Source organism: Agelaius tricolor, unplaced genomic scaffold, assembly GCF_023055355.1.
Source record: "Agelaius tricolor isolate 1412-34295 unplaced genomic scaffold, bAgeTri1.0.p SCAF_2, whole genome shotgun sequence".
Taxonomy (NCBI): domain Eukaryota; kingdom Metazoa; phylum Chordata; class Aves; order Passeriformes; family Icteridae; genus Agelaius; species Agelaius tricolor.
The window spans coordinates 72389670-72403796 of NW_027269262.1; the positions used below are offsets into that span (position 1 = coordinate 72389670).

At 37.2% G+C, this 14127-nt stretch overlaps 1 protein-coding gene across 5 annotated transcripts in view; it reads left to right on the top strand.

Annotated features, from left to right (window-relative positions):
• The window catches only part of RGS22 (regulator of G protein signaling 22), a 62755-nt gene that overhangs the window by 19233 nt on the left and 29395 nt on the right, over window positions 1-14127 (top strand). For 3 of the 5 annotated variants that reach the window (XM_071421500.1, XM_071421501.1, XM_071421505.1), the window contains 8 exons: window positions 603-866; window positions 980-1217; window positions 1763-1924; window positions 2822-2993; window positions 4586-4725; window positions 5249-5354; window positions 7214-7339; window positions 8920-9021. In XM_071421500.1, coding sequence (XP_071277601.1) covers window positions 603-866; window positions 980-1217; window positions 1763-1924; window positions 2822-2993; window positions 4586-4725; window positions 5249-5354; window positions 7214-7339; window positions 8920-9021 — 1310 coding nt within the window. The remainder of the gene's footprint in view (window positions 1-602; window positions 867-979; window positions 1218-1762; window positions 1925-2821; window positions 2994-4585; window positions 4726-5248; window positions 5355-7213; window positions 7340-8919; window positions 9022-14127) is intronic. The other 2 variants (XM_071421503.1, XM_071421504.1) reach the window with 1 other exon arrangement.

Here is a 14127-nt window from a genome sequence, read left to right on the forward strand (position 1 = left end):
AATCTCGTAAGATGTAGTCATTTGGAATCCTGTCTATCTTCAAATTTATTTGAAATTGTTTGGCAAGTTCCAGAGATTCTGGGAGAGAAAATACAGATGCACATATGGACATAGACCTCATTGCACAGCCTTGCTTCTGCTTTTTACACAGTAGCAAGAGGAAGAGAAGCCTCAGCTCATATGTTAGGAGCTTGCTCTCTCTCCATTCTCAGAGATGTATCTCTCTACCTAATTGCCTTAGGTCCTGAGAAACGATTCTCCATGTTTCATTTCACAGACCTGTGTCAAGAGGCTGTGATTTTTCTTTGTTGAGTAAAAACAAGTTAAATACTTTATAATTAAGAAAATATATTTTAAATCACACTGATTTTTATGTTAATATCAACACATTTTGCCATATACAGTTAGGAAATTATGTAATTGCAGAGCAGGGAATCTCTCTGCCATGTTCCTAATCCAAGTGTCTGTCTGTGACAGTGGCCAGCACTGGTTAGATGTGGCTTTTGTTCAGAGGAAGTTGAAAGGAATGTCTGACTAGTTAGACAAAGAAGCAGGTTACCTGTCTAAGGAATGCCACAAACAGAGTTTCCTTTCCCCTTCAGGGCCAGCATCTGCAAAAGCCGATGTTACCAGTGAGAGGTCCAGAGGGGTTGAGGAGGGCTGCTCCGTGGCCATTGCTGAAGCTCTTTCCCACACGCGGTCAAGAGTTTATCTGGACCCAAAATGGCACAGTGCAGCAGAAGAGGAAGATGAACAGGGAAGCACAACTTTTCAGACAATGGAAGAATTCACACCAATATCCTCTCAAATTGCAATGAAGGAACCCATTTCAGAGCTGACCCTCCAGTCAGCTGCTGACATTGAAAGTAACGTGAAGTTCCACAAAACAGCCTGAAGTGTTTACACACAAGCTAGTGAATAATGAATTTGCTCATGGTGCTGCAGTCACTCTTTAACCTAAGTTCTTCTCTACTTACAGCCTTAGACTCCAAGGAAGATGTAAGAAAACAAGGAATCTTAAGTCCAAGTTCTGAAAGTGTTGGGCCAGACAGCAGGGCTGCCTGGTGTCTTAGTCACGGGACGTACGACACTGGCAACAGACACGAGTTTGAAAGATTCAAGAAGTTCATTAAAGGAACACTTGGGGAGAGGTACTGGTGGCTCTGGATGGATATTGAAAGACTAAAGGCTCTTAAGAACACTACAAGGCAACAAAGGTGCTTCCCATTATTTAACAGTTATTCCCATTGCTTTAATAGTTGTAACCTGGATAGATGAATGCAGGTTTTGAGACTTCAGAGTAAATTGTAATGTCTGAGTAAACAGACACAATTAAATGTGTGTCCTGACAAGGTTTGGAATGACTCTACTGAAGCTGATAAAACTCTTTTTGCAGAGTCATGTTTGCAAGGCTTACATGAAGTCAGAATCATATTATTAAGGCTGCGTTAGAAAGAGATTTGGAAAACAGATGGCAACAGAAAGAACCTAAAGAATAAAAGAAATTAAATTCACAAGTAGGACATCAAAGGACAAACTCCTTTAATGAAAGATCCTGCTGGATTCAAATAGTCTATTCTACAGCATTATACATTTTGTCTTATACATAACCTGTCTCTAATTTGTGGAAAAAATATTTTGGCTTCTGCCACTTGCAATTAAAAACATGTTGCATGGCAGCAGCTTAATCAGTAGGATAAATTGTACTCAGTTCTGTACAGCATTTGATACATGCTTATGTGACTATTTTTATTGACTGCAGGCAACTCAGTAAGATGAAAAAACTGTACCTGCTGAGCAGTGGAGACTATTTCCTCAGTTCAGAAGTGTTGCTCAGACTTGAGCTGCTGCATGGAGATCAGTGGAATATAATGCATTTAAGACGGATTCAGCCTGAAGTAGTGAAACCACTACTTCTTTACTGGTATGAAGAAATGGACGTGAAATAAAATTCTATTATGTAATAAACGTCCATTTTCTTTGATAAGCCTATTATTTCATGCCACTTATCCCACTACAATTATTAGAAACAATGTCACTGTAAGTACTAGCACATTAATTTTTGGCTGAGCCTAAACTGCATTGCAATCTGCTGAGAAGCCTGGTAGATCTGCTTTAATAAGCCCTTGTCATTTTTCTACCAGAGAATCTGAGCTGCTTTGTGGATCTCTGCCTTGGGTAATGTTCAGTTAAAGTTTAGTCTGCAGGACAGGGAAACCCATCCAGGCACAGTAGGTTAATTCTGTCCTAACCTGTTCCCCATACTACCCTTCCCAAGTACTGAGGATGCTCTGTGTATATGCCTTCATGGGATTTGAGCCTGAGACTTTACTGTTCAATTCCTGTCATACAAAATGCCTTTTACATATTAACAGCTTAAGTGAGGATATAAAATCTTAACCTATTTCCAAAATATGGGCTAAATTTTTGAAGATGTTCTTTCCTACCCAAGGGGGTTCAACAAATTCCAGGCATAAACCTGGAATTGTGGATCCTCACATGACTTGTGGTCTCTGTCCTGGCCTAAAATCCTTTCCTATGCTTTGCTGTAGGATGGATGGGGCATACCTTCCTGCAGACTGATAGAAGGGTTTGTAATGGTGCAGAATTTGTAACCTAAGTTTACTTATGTGTAGTTTGGTTTTATATTTGGGAGCATGCAGTATCTAAGCACACCTTTGACACTAACTGATTTTTAATCCTCGGTGCATATAGCACCATGTCTTGGTACAGTAAACAACATCACTGAAAAAAAAAAAGCCAAACAGCTCATTGTTTCATTACTTTGGAAAGTTCTACTTATTAGCTTTTTTCTCCCTAGGGGTCCCAGATTTTGTGTCACTCATTCAACAGCAATAGATGCTGCCAGTGCAAAACTGAAGTTCTGGCACACATGTCAAGAGAGGCCAAGAATGGACGTTGATCCTTTCCCACAAATAGTATCATTGTTGCCATTGACCCAAAAGTCTGACATACCACCTTCCCTTCTTCAGGTAAGTAGGATCACATTGGAAAACAGAGCTTTTTCCTGTCAAAAATAATGACAAAACTCCTTGAATTCAATGGAGCAAGAACAAGGTTTTTTAGGAAATATTTAGCCAGCTGGTATATTGAAGATGGTTACATACAAAAATGCAATAAAATTTCATTATACTTCATGCAAAAAGTTGCTATAAATTGAGTCAAATTATCTTCTCAGTTACCCCCTGGCTATTTTCTAAGTCCTTTGGATAGATATTTTAGCTGGAAGTTCTCAGAACTGCAAAATTAAGTCTCTAGCAATGCAGCTTCACCACTCAGCCTTGTCTTAATCCAGAGTAATTCTTATAACTTCACTGCAGTTAACCTGGATCTATTCCTCATGTCTGTAAAAATGGCAGAATTCTGCTCATTTTCTATCACTACAGCCCTTCAATCAGTTACACATGTTTACTTTCTACAGAGGGCCATGAGCCACTCAACAGACCTTTTCACAGTTTGTAGCTTATAGGTGGCCAGTTCAGTTTTGTCACTTTTCTTCCTTGAAAGCCTGAGTGTGAGAGGTAACTGCAATAAAAACTACAGATTTTCAGCAATACAGTGTTAAACCTCAGGATAGTTGGTATTTGGAGAATGTGGATTGAAATTGTGGTTCCAGTATCAAGAACTGTATAGGCGATGCCACAGATTTGTCAGCACACTCTGTCAGTAACCTCTGTTACTTTAGGTTGGAGAGTTTGAGGCTACAATTACTTCCTTTGAAATCTGATTCATGGAGATAATGGAGGAAAATAGTGGGACAGATTTCCTGTTTAGAAGAAACTGGATTCAGAAGCCATGTTCCTGGTGATCATGGCAGAAATGGGAGCAAGAAGCACCTGTGTTTTACAGTGACCAGTTCACAAGGTGTGCTAATGAGCCAGGACTAGCTGTAGGTCAGGCAGACAGGACCCTGCAGGTTTCTCAGTCGCTGTTGAATTTGACGCAAATTAGGATCTGGTACCATGAACATTCACAGAGTCACCAAATGGCCCACTTCTTGCTATTATTTCTTTTTTCCTACAAGAAATTTAGACTTTTGAATCTTCTAACTACATTGTGCTAGCAAGAGCTTAGGTAAAGCAGCAGCTCTGGGTGAATTTCTGAGGGCACTCTGAATGCAATTGGCATCTCCAAAAGGTCAGAGTATGATTTTGTTCAAAATAATAAGTGATGGTGTGTCAGAATGACCCCTTTCTCTCCCAGTCTGAGTGATTGTATCTCTCTTACAGTGAACTGACTTAAGATAATCTTCCTAAAGTTTCACAAAACATGTTCACATGCTCTTCACCTGACATCCTCTGTAGTTCTGTACAGTGTGCTTGTAGCATATTTCCACCTGTTAAAAATTTATTTTCTAACCTGTAGTGGTTATTAAGGTATGCTGAAAAATCTTGAAAAATATTCAGAAAATTTTGCAACTTGCCATTTCACATATTGTGATTGTCAAGGAAGGATACTCTTGGAAACTCTTGTCTGTTTTTGACGAGTCCATGAGAACATGTTAAGAAAACACAAAGGTGGAAAAATAATCAGAATTTCCTTATTTTTCTGTAATGTCTTTTAGAAAAGTAGAACAAACTCACCAACAATTTTATTAAAACTAGCTAAACCAAATTTCTCTTTGAAGAGATCATCAGGATTACTACCTATTCTCACAGGAAGTCAGATTCTCCAAAGGGATGATATTTCTAGCATTAGAATGCGGTAAGTACTAAAGTCCCTTGTGTATCTTTCTGCACAGCAATATACCTCAAATATTTATGGGAGTATTTTAGATTCTACTGTTTTCATTAATACTTTATTACAATTATCTGCCTAGTGAAGCACAGTTATGGTACAGATTGTTTGCATGGAGAATTCCTCCCTGGCTGATGAGTTTCTCGCTTGTTTATGCCACAACACAAAAGAGTTTATTTTGTAACATTTGTAAAAATACAAATGTTTTCTCTTATGTAATAGTCAATATTCTACATATTCATATTCTTTTAACCTGTCACAAATGCTAACCCTCAGAGTCATGCTATCTATGCCAATGATTTCCACAGAGCAATATGAAAAAGGTATTCTTCTACATTTTTTTCATTGTAAATTTAAACTCCATGTACTTTTTCCTCTCTATTCACTTTATCATTACACCAGTTTTTTGCCCCTTTTTATTTATTTATTCTATAAGCAGCCTTAGATTTTTCTTAAATAACTATTGAAGATTTTTTTGTTTGTGATCCAGGCCAATGTCAGTGAGCACAGACGTGATTCATAGCTTAGCTCTGGATGGGACCAAAGACTCAGAATACCAGGGTCATAGAAAGTACACTTATGCTGAGCTTCTCCATGTAAGTATGGCTTGAAAATATTACTTGTCTTGAATCATGGGTTAAAACACTTTATTCTGCAGTATAAAGTAGTCAAAAATGGAGAGAACTTGGTTTAATTTTATGAATGTCAATGCTTTATGTAGAGGTATCATTAGAATGTCAGCATTTTCTCTGTTGTATCTGTCACCTATTGGATAGGAAATCATGGCACACACAGAGGTTTATTTTCACTAGAAAGTGTGGATCTTCTCCATAGTGACCATGTGTTCAGTAGGCTATGATGGAAAACGCTCTGGATAAATGCTTCAGTGGAATCAGTGCCTAGGAAAGTATATCAGACTTACAGAGAAAACTGAATCTGCCTTAGAAAGTCATTAAAATTATAACATTCATAGAGGAAGAAGGTTCATTTGTACAATCCCTCTTTATTGCTTGTGTACTTCATTCTTTTCTTTGTTGAATTATTGCCTGCTAAGCAATAGTTGAGCAAACCTCAAGAGAGATAGGCTGCACAGATGAGCCTTTTCTCAATAACTGCTAAAATGCTGACAAATCAAACATATGAGATGTCAACATCTGGCAATCTAAAATATATCCAGAAACTTTCTTGTTTGTGGAATGGTCTCAAAACAGCCTGGTCTTTCATGGAGTTATTGATACCCATAGCCTCACAACTAAAAGAAAAAAAAGCATTTAAGAAATCTGGGCCCACCCACATGTGCATGGAGTTTGCTGAGCACTTCAGTACATGCTTGTTTGTTTTGCACTTCAAAATCACACTTTATTCATTTCTTCACTGCAATCATTTTACCTTGTTGTTTTTGACAGAAAAAAAGGTTAGTCTTTGCAATCTGGGGACATTTGCAGTTAGGAATGTATATTCAGCAAAAGTTCACACCATGAACTATTAGTTTTTATACATCATATGCAGTTTCCCTCTTACCAACAGAAGAAAACATCATACATTTACACTGGTTAGACTGGAACCTACAGTCAAGACCTCACAGTTTGCCATCACAAATATGAAGCAAAGGACAATGCAGGGATTCATAGTTTAACTTCATACAGGGGAGGGAGATCTTCCTACTCTGCTTCAAAAGTCTGGTTTCCTCCTGCCCTTCTCCATCCTTGTTACTGTTTGGAGAGAAGCTGATTGCCAGCCACCACACTCATCTGCTTCCACTTCTGCTATCAGAGACAGCAAATCAGCCATAATTTCTCTCTTGTGATCATCAGAAGCTAATTTACTTACAGAAGCCTCTTCTGCCTTCTCTGTGAGCCTTGACAAAATGGATGTATTCTTCCTCAAATGCTCTGGGAGCTAGCTGTGGTAATGAGCACGGATTTCTGGCTCACTAAATTGCTCATGATTTTGTTGCTCATGTCAGTGGTGTAACCCCAGAAGATGTATCTTTTGTTCCATAATAGTTGAATGTTTTGAATCTTGACCAAATAGCCACCTCTTAACTTCTCTTAATTCAAAACACGGTAGCCTGAGCTGTGACAACCTTTGACAGCTAACTGATGTCGTTGAGTATCACTGGAATTCCCCAGAGCTAAAGACTTAATGACAGAATTAAGGCCAGGTTTGTTTTTCTGTTTTAAGTATTGAGGAATCACCTAAGGGATGCTATAATCACTTAGCTTCTCTAAATGTCTTCAGTCATCAGATTTATTCCATTGGATGTGAATATTTAGTGGGAAAATGGTGGTAAGGGCCATGATCAATTGCATATGTAGTAGAAAATGGAGTCTACTTCCTTGGGATGAAGATGCTAATTGAACACACTTCATGGCCTTCCTTTGCAATGTAGTGACATTTGAAAATAATGAAAGCCTGTTATTCCTTGCTGTGTAACTATGTTTTATTTGTCCAGGGGAAAAGTGTTGCTAGCAGTGTTGTCTTCAGGGGATCAGGAATTGAAAGCATGCTGCAGTCTCTTTATTTGGAGAACAGAGCAGGCTACTACTTCACACAATTCTGTGAGAAGTCAGGGAATAAGGTATGAATATTTTCCTTCTCTGTGATAATTTAGTCCACAATTGACTGAATGCCAAGTTATAGAGGGCAGCCAGACTGAAAAAAAAAAAAAGAAATGGAGAAAGAAAGATTGATGACTGGATGAGTTATTACTTGTGAGACTTCAATCCCTCAACAATAATAAACTGTTCACGTATATATGCAAACTAATGACAGGTCTTAACCAAGCTGTCAGATTCTTACTGTCTCAAACCCATTGGAATTCTTATTGTACCATCAGGGATAAAAAAAGGCTACTAATTTTTAAAAATTAACCGTCAACTTGGCAGAAAAAAAAGAGGTCTTAACCCACAAAAACCATTTTTAAAAATAAGACGGGAAACCTGCTGTGCTATTACTAACAATAATTTGATTTCTTCTTACTTTTTGGGTTAGTGATTTCCAAAATCTTCAATATTTTGAAAACTTTCTTATGCTTCTGTGAATTGTATTCCTTGTATTTCTGAGACATACAACACTATTTCTTCTATGTAGTCAGCACATGTATCATTCATTGCTTGGTGTAAATTGAGGATTGAATTGGAACAGTTTATGCATATTGAGTTAGTGTTTAGTGGCTTTGCAGAAAAATTGAGTCTTTAGGGGAGGTTTGAATGCAATCAAGATGGACATCTGTTTCACCACTAGCACAACCCAGAATCCAGCAGCAGTAGCTAGAAGTGCCTCTGGCTTCTAGAAGGCAAGATCTAATGTTTCCAAAGCTAAATACCTTCAGCTAAAACTATTAAATGTGCATAGAAAGAAATCTAAATGAAAGAAACTTATTTTTCCATTGGAGATAGGCAACCACCCAAGTGTCTCTAGCCTTTTCAGGTGCCAGGCTCCTTTCAAAATTATTTGCTTAAAGTTTTCTCTTCAGCTGTGAAGCCTATTTCACTCATGTTTCAGGTCTGGAAGACTACAGTTTGTGGAACAAAGTTCCCCATCCCTACCTTTTTGGAATGCATTGTTTATTGGTTAGTGATGGGGGTTTCAGGGTATTTTTAAAGTCTAAACCCCATAAAAACATGATTAAAACAGAGGACTTGGGGAAAGATCTGGACTCCTGAAAGATCTTTTGCTGTTTGTTTGAATTTATGAAATGAGGCCACGACTCTGGGTCTCAGAAATGCATGTAATAAAAATGTAATGATAATCCCAGTACAATGTGTCAAGTACACCCTATTTAATTATTTTGGTTTTTGCTGCAAAACCCTATTTTGCCATGGCACAAACTCTGCATGTCCATTATCAGCATCTCTTCTTTAGCACTGGCTTTATGCCACTGAAATGGGGTTACTCTTCAAATGTTAACTACAATGTTAACAATTTTAAAGGCCAATTATGCATAAAGGATACAATAAAAGATAGAGTATCACTGTGACGATGCTATGAAATATGTTGTTCTTCTGCCAGTATGCAACAGAAGATTAAATCCATTTTAAATTGAGCTTGATTTATGATGACCCCAAGGAGCTAAATAATTACTTGCATTGGAAAGTAAATTTTTTATAAAATTGTGATATTTGGGTAGCAATAACCTACAATATTTTTCATCTCTAGTTATGGAAGAACTGCGTGTACTTTTGGTTCGACCTACAGGCTTATCATCAGCTTTTTTACCAAGAAACCCTTCAACCTTTTCAAATATGCCAGCAAGCTCAAGTAAGTTGTAAATAATGTGTTTTTCTTTCAAAAATACATTTATTAGTTCCCTTCACAAATGCATTTGTTCAGTGTAAAGACTGAAAAGAAGATAGAAAAGTTTCCAAAACTTGACAACCCACACCAAAGTAAATCTGTGTTGTGGGCAATAAAAGAAGCTCTTTGGATTGTTTCCATGGAATTTCTTGATTCAAACATTAAACATGCATAGTTTGATTTCCAGGCTCTGCAGCCTGTTCCCAGTTTTATCTATTATACTCAGTTTACCTAAACTCCCCTTTGCTACACTGAGTCATATTTGGAAACTGTCTGCTTAGTGTTAACTTCAGAGATAGTGTTTTTTCTAAACCAACTAATTGTGCTGTACCTTTCCTTCCATCTCCTATGTGGGTTAGAATTGCAGATCTCATAGTACAGACCTCAGATAATGACCTCAATAATGAAAATTGATCTTTGTTAGCCCTGTTTAATTTTTATGATTGTCAGGGTATCATTATTATATTTACCGTGGTTGTCATCCCCCTAAACAGATCTTTAGACCCTCATTTAATATTAAGTGGAACCCATATTTCCTATAAAAGAGTATTTTAATTGAGCATGCACTTAGCCCACCGTGGTGCTGAAGGCAGAGTAGATTGATTCCATCAGGGAAAGAAACTGCAACAGTGTGATATCATTAGAAGAACTACAAGGAACTTTTAAAATCACTTTGTGAAACTTTGTTCTGATTTTCCTCTCTAAACCTTGTGTAGGAGTGTATCCGATCCACATATTTCAATATATACTGTAATAGAGCAAAACTACTTCACATATCATTGGAACAAATATCTGTAGAGGGCAGGTGAGAGTAATCTCTTTATATGACATGTTCCTGAGCATCTGGACATTCTTGAATTTGTCTTCTTTTGCTTCTTGGAGGTTTTACTGGGAAAATAACAGAAGTTTGCATATTTGTCCAGAATTCTCATCTAAATCAGTGTTATTTGTACAGAAACTCCAAGCAGAGGCCAAGGCATGGGTTCCTCCCTCTCCTGTCTCATACTGGGTAAACTGAACCATTACCCTATTTAGTTGTTTTCCCCTTCATCTCTTTTTATGGCCTGAGGCTGTGGGCAACTGAATGTCCCCTTAAGTCTGACTGTCTCCTGCATCAGTCCATGCCTGTGTGTGGCTGGGGACCTCCTCACACCAAGCTGACCATATCTATTCTGTATCACCATTTTCCTATGTGTTTTATTGCAGGCCAAAGCTCACCTTATAGTCTCTGATGGTTTTCATTTTGGTTTCATTTCACACCAGTTTACATTCTTTTTGTAGTGGTTGCATGGCTGAAAATTTAAGGCCCAGGTCTTTTTTACTAATCTTATTTCCAGTGCTGGCCTGGTGGTGACAGCAGAACATCGTACAATCAGTGTTACCAGGCAATTGCAGACAGTATATACACATAGCCATGAAAGTAAATACATCAAAACTAAATATGTGAAACTGTTCCATTAGCATAACTAACAGCTGAAATGTAACATAACAAATCAACACATGTGCTGCAACATTTGGTATCATTTTCAAGCTTGCCTTTTAAGGCTGCAGAAAAATTATACTTGTTTTCATTGGAACACTGTAAAGAGTCAAGCTGCAACCAATCTTCAGAGTCTGCTTACGAAAGGGATGCCTTCCCAAATTCTGCACTCACCTTTGGCACAAGAAGACAGTCACTCCAAATACTCCTAAGAGAATGTGAATCAGATTCACATGACACATTGTCATATATATTTTACTATTTATTACAGAAAGAGACATGTAGAGACAAACAGAGTGTTCCGTATGTGTGCTGCCTGCTTCCTGTTAGAAACAAGAACAAACCTTGATTGCTGTGTATCTGCTACTCATTGTTTCATTTGTTAGGCATTGCTATTTCAGCTTTATGATAGAGTAATAAAACGCTTTCCAAAGTATATATGCATTCACCTGGGGAAAGAAACTACAGTGAGAATGAAATTTGATAGATAAGAATAATGACAAGTACTGGTAATCACCCAGGAACATACATGGTTATTCACTGTAAACATATGTACACAAGTGTAAAAAAAATTTGAAAATAAAACTGATAAAGAAACATAAAATGTTGGGGTTTAATTTTTTAAAAAGTTGTTTAGAATTAGAAAGTTTAATGCAGTTGTGGGAAATATGATATTTTAATGCTAGAATCAATTTAGATAAAGGGAGTCTTCATTACTGTGGACTTTTAGGGTCAGATACAAGATTTATGTTAGTGGGGAGTGATGATGGAGGTTAAGGCAGTTTAGCCTCTCTGTTCAACACCAGCCAGTGCATTGCATGCTTCCATCACATCATTCTGCCAAGCAGCTGCACAAGGCGCTCGTTTAGAGCAGAGCAATATCCATTCCTTTGGGCAGCAGTACAAAGCACTTGGACTTAAATCTTTCTCACATTTCTTGCTTCACTCCAGTCATTCTGAAATTGCTTATCAAAGCCTTCTCATCTGGGGATGAATTCACACCAGAGCCCAAGGCCTGTACAATCCCCAATTTGGAAAGTCATAAAATGAGGCCAAAGTCTTAATCTGAATTTTCTAAGCATTTTGTATAACCAGGTTTGTGCAATTGTAAGTAATTCTAATATGCAATCGGACAAATTTCCAGATAAGGTTTTGGGTTCAATCCATAACATACTTACATTTATAGGAGAATTTTTAGCTGGCAGGTAGAAAAAAATCTTGTGTTTTCAATAGGAACAAAACAATGAATCAACAAAGTTTGATATGCACTTGATGTCCTATGCTTCAGATTTTTGTATGAATTTGTTAACCTTTAAGTTAATTTAATGTAATTTTTCTTGTTCATCCCTTAGGAGATTGACCAATATAATGGTTTCAATATTCCACTGAGAATGAGAAAACCTCAGGAATTCCATGACACTGGAATAAAAAGACACTATGATTATTCCTTTTTATAAAATGTGTCTTTCAAACGGCATTGCCCAGTGTTGAAGGCTGTGAACAGACACTTTTCCTCTTTTTTGACATGTCTAGAACTCTTCTCAGTTGTTTTTCCAGCAGTCCTTGCAATTGAATCTGTGCAGATTACAGATGCACCTCAACTCTGATGCAAGGGACACAGGGATGAAAGCTACTACTCATTTCTCTCCTATCTGCAAGTGCATATATTCACTTACTTGGTCAAATACAACTGCAATGGATTCTTGTGAGAATTTAAGTAAAAAGATGCCAAATCCTCTGACACTGCCAATGTGCATCCTTCAAATGAAGCGGCCATAATGATTACACCACTGAGAATTTGATTCTTTGAGTTTGGAAAAGTGCATTCCTCTAGCTAGCTTAACCACCTTTAAATTTTTGCTTCATGTGTATTGCCAGCCCTAACTATTGGTTCCGGAGACAAATATCTGTCCTTACTATGTTCTGGTTTTGCATGTGAAATTTTAAAGAACTGGGGGCAGCTCTGCAGGTAGAGCAGCCTACAAAGGCAGTCCCTAATGTGGCAACATATTACAACAGTGCTGGTGTGAGCAGGTTGTCAATAGCTTTTGGTCAACACTTCTTAGTCTGGACAATTTCTGACTTGGTAGGCTGACATTTTTTTGCCATCTCTAAAGAAGAGTAGCAAATGTACTCAAGTTAACAAAATCATAGGGGAAGGGAATTCCAGCCAAGAAACCAGTGGTGTATTTGTTTTTATTTTGTTTTTAAAACTATGCTCAAATGTTCACTCACTTAAGGAATCAGGTTAATCTGTGCTAAAATATTGAGGACATATTTTTGAAGCTTTTTACTAATTTACAGATCCCTTGTGTGGTAAGTCGTAACAGGTAGAGCAACGTAGTCCTAATGACAACTGAAATGGTTAACCCCTTTTTAAAAAGGCTGTTTTTAAAGATACCACATCTTGATATCATTGGAGTTGGCCCCTCAAATTTGGCTAATCTTATACATTAAATGTTTTGGATCAGACTTAACATGATTTAACTGAAACTTTCCTAGTGTTAGGCCTCTTCAAAGTAACTTTCAACTTTTGAAATCACTGTGAATCTAATTAAAAGTGTTAAATTTCAATGTACTTAGAGATTTACTGAGAAGGGTTTAATTTCGGATAAATGTAGTCTAGCTTTCAGGTAAGACTCTTCCTATGGATCTTCTATTTCTCTTGCACCTGCATATCATTATTACACTGATAACAATAGGCACAGTAGGCACAAACCATTTTTGTTTGCATGGAAAATGTAGAAATGTGGAAGGAGTGTAGAATCCTGCATGCACAATAAATACAGTAATCATAACAAGAGCTAACTGGGGGATGGATGTCAGCCATCATAGCCCTATATTCCTCTGTGACCTAACACCAGGAGAATCTAAAGGGTTTGTTTCAAATTGTAAAGGTCCAAAATAATGGGGATATAGTCTATTACTGTTGCTGTTTGAGAGTCTAATAAATCAACATTTAATTTAAAACAAACAGAAACATCATTATTTAATGTACTCAAACATTCTCCCCTTGTGCTTGAAATCTAAGCACACCAGTGTTTTATTACTACTTGAACACAGAGTAAACATATTCTTTTCTTCCCTTCTATTGCTTTGAACATCTGCTAGTTACAGCTGGATTTTAGTAACATAAGGAAAATGAGAATTATAAGAATCCTGAATTCTTCATTGTCAAACCTGTGTGATAATAAAGTGAAGATGGACTTGTCAATGCTGTCCTAGAGAAAAATTCTGATTTGTGCTGCTAATCTGGTCCCTGACTGTATGTTTGAAATATAGTTAGACTTTCACAATATGAAGAAGAGAAAATATTTATAAGGATATGAAATATATTTGGCAGCATCTTTTTTTACTTGAGTTCCTAGCTGAAGTCATAATCATGAAGCTTTAGGAAGCCATTACGGAATTTATTTTTCCAAGATATTCCTGGGGGAAAAAAAGTGTTTTACTCTGAGTTTTCTATGTTCATTTTCATAGCATGTTTAACAAAACATTTAGAAAACAAGAGTTTTACATAGGGGACTGTATAAAAAAAATTTAAAAATTACTCTGTGCTTCAAGGATGAGCTGTTAGGGAGAAGGAAATA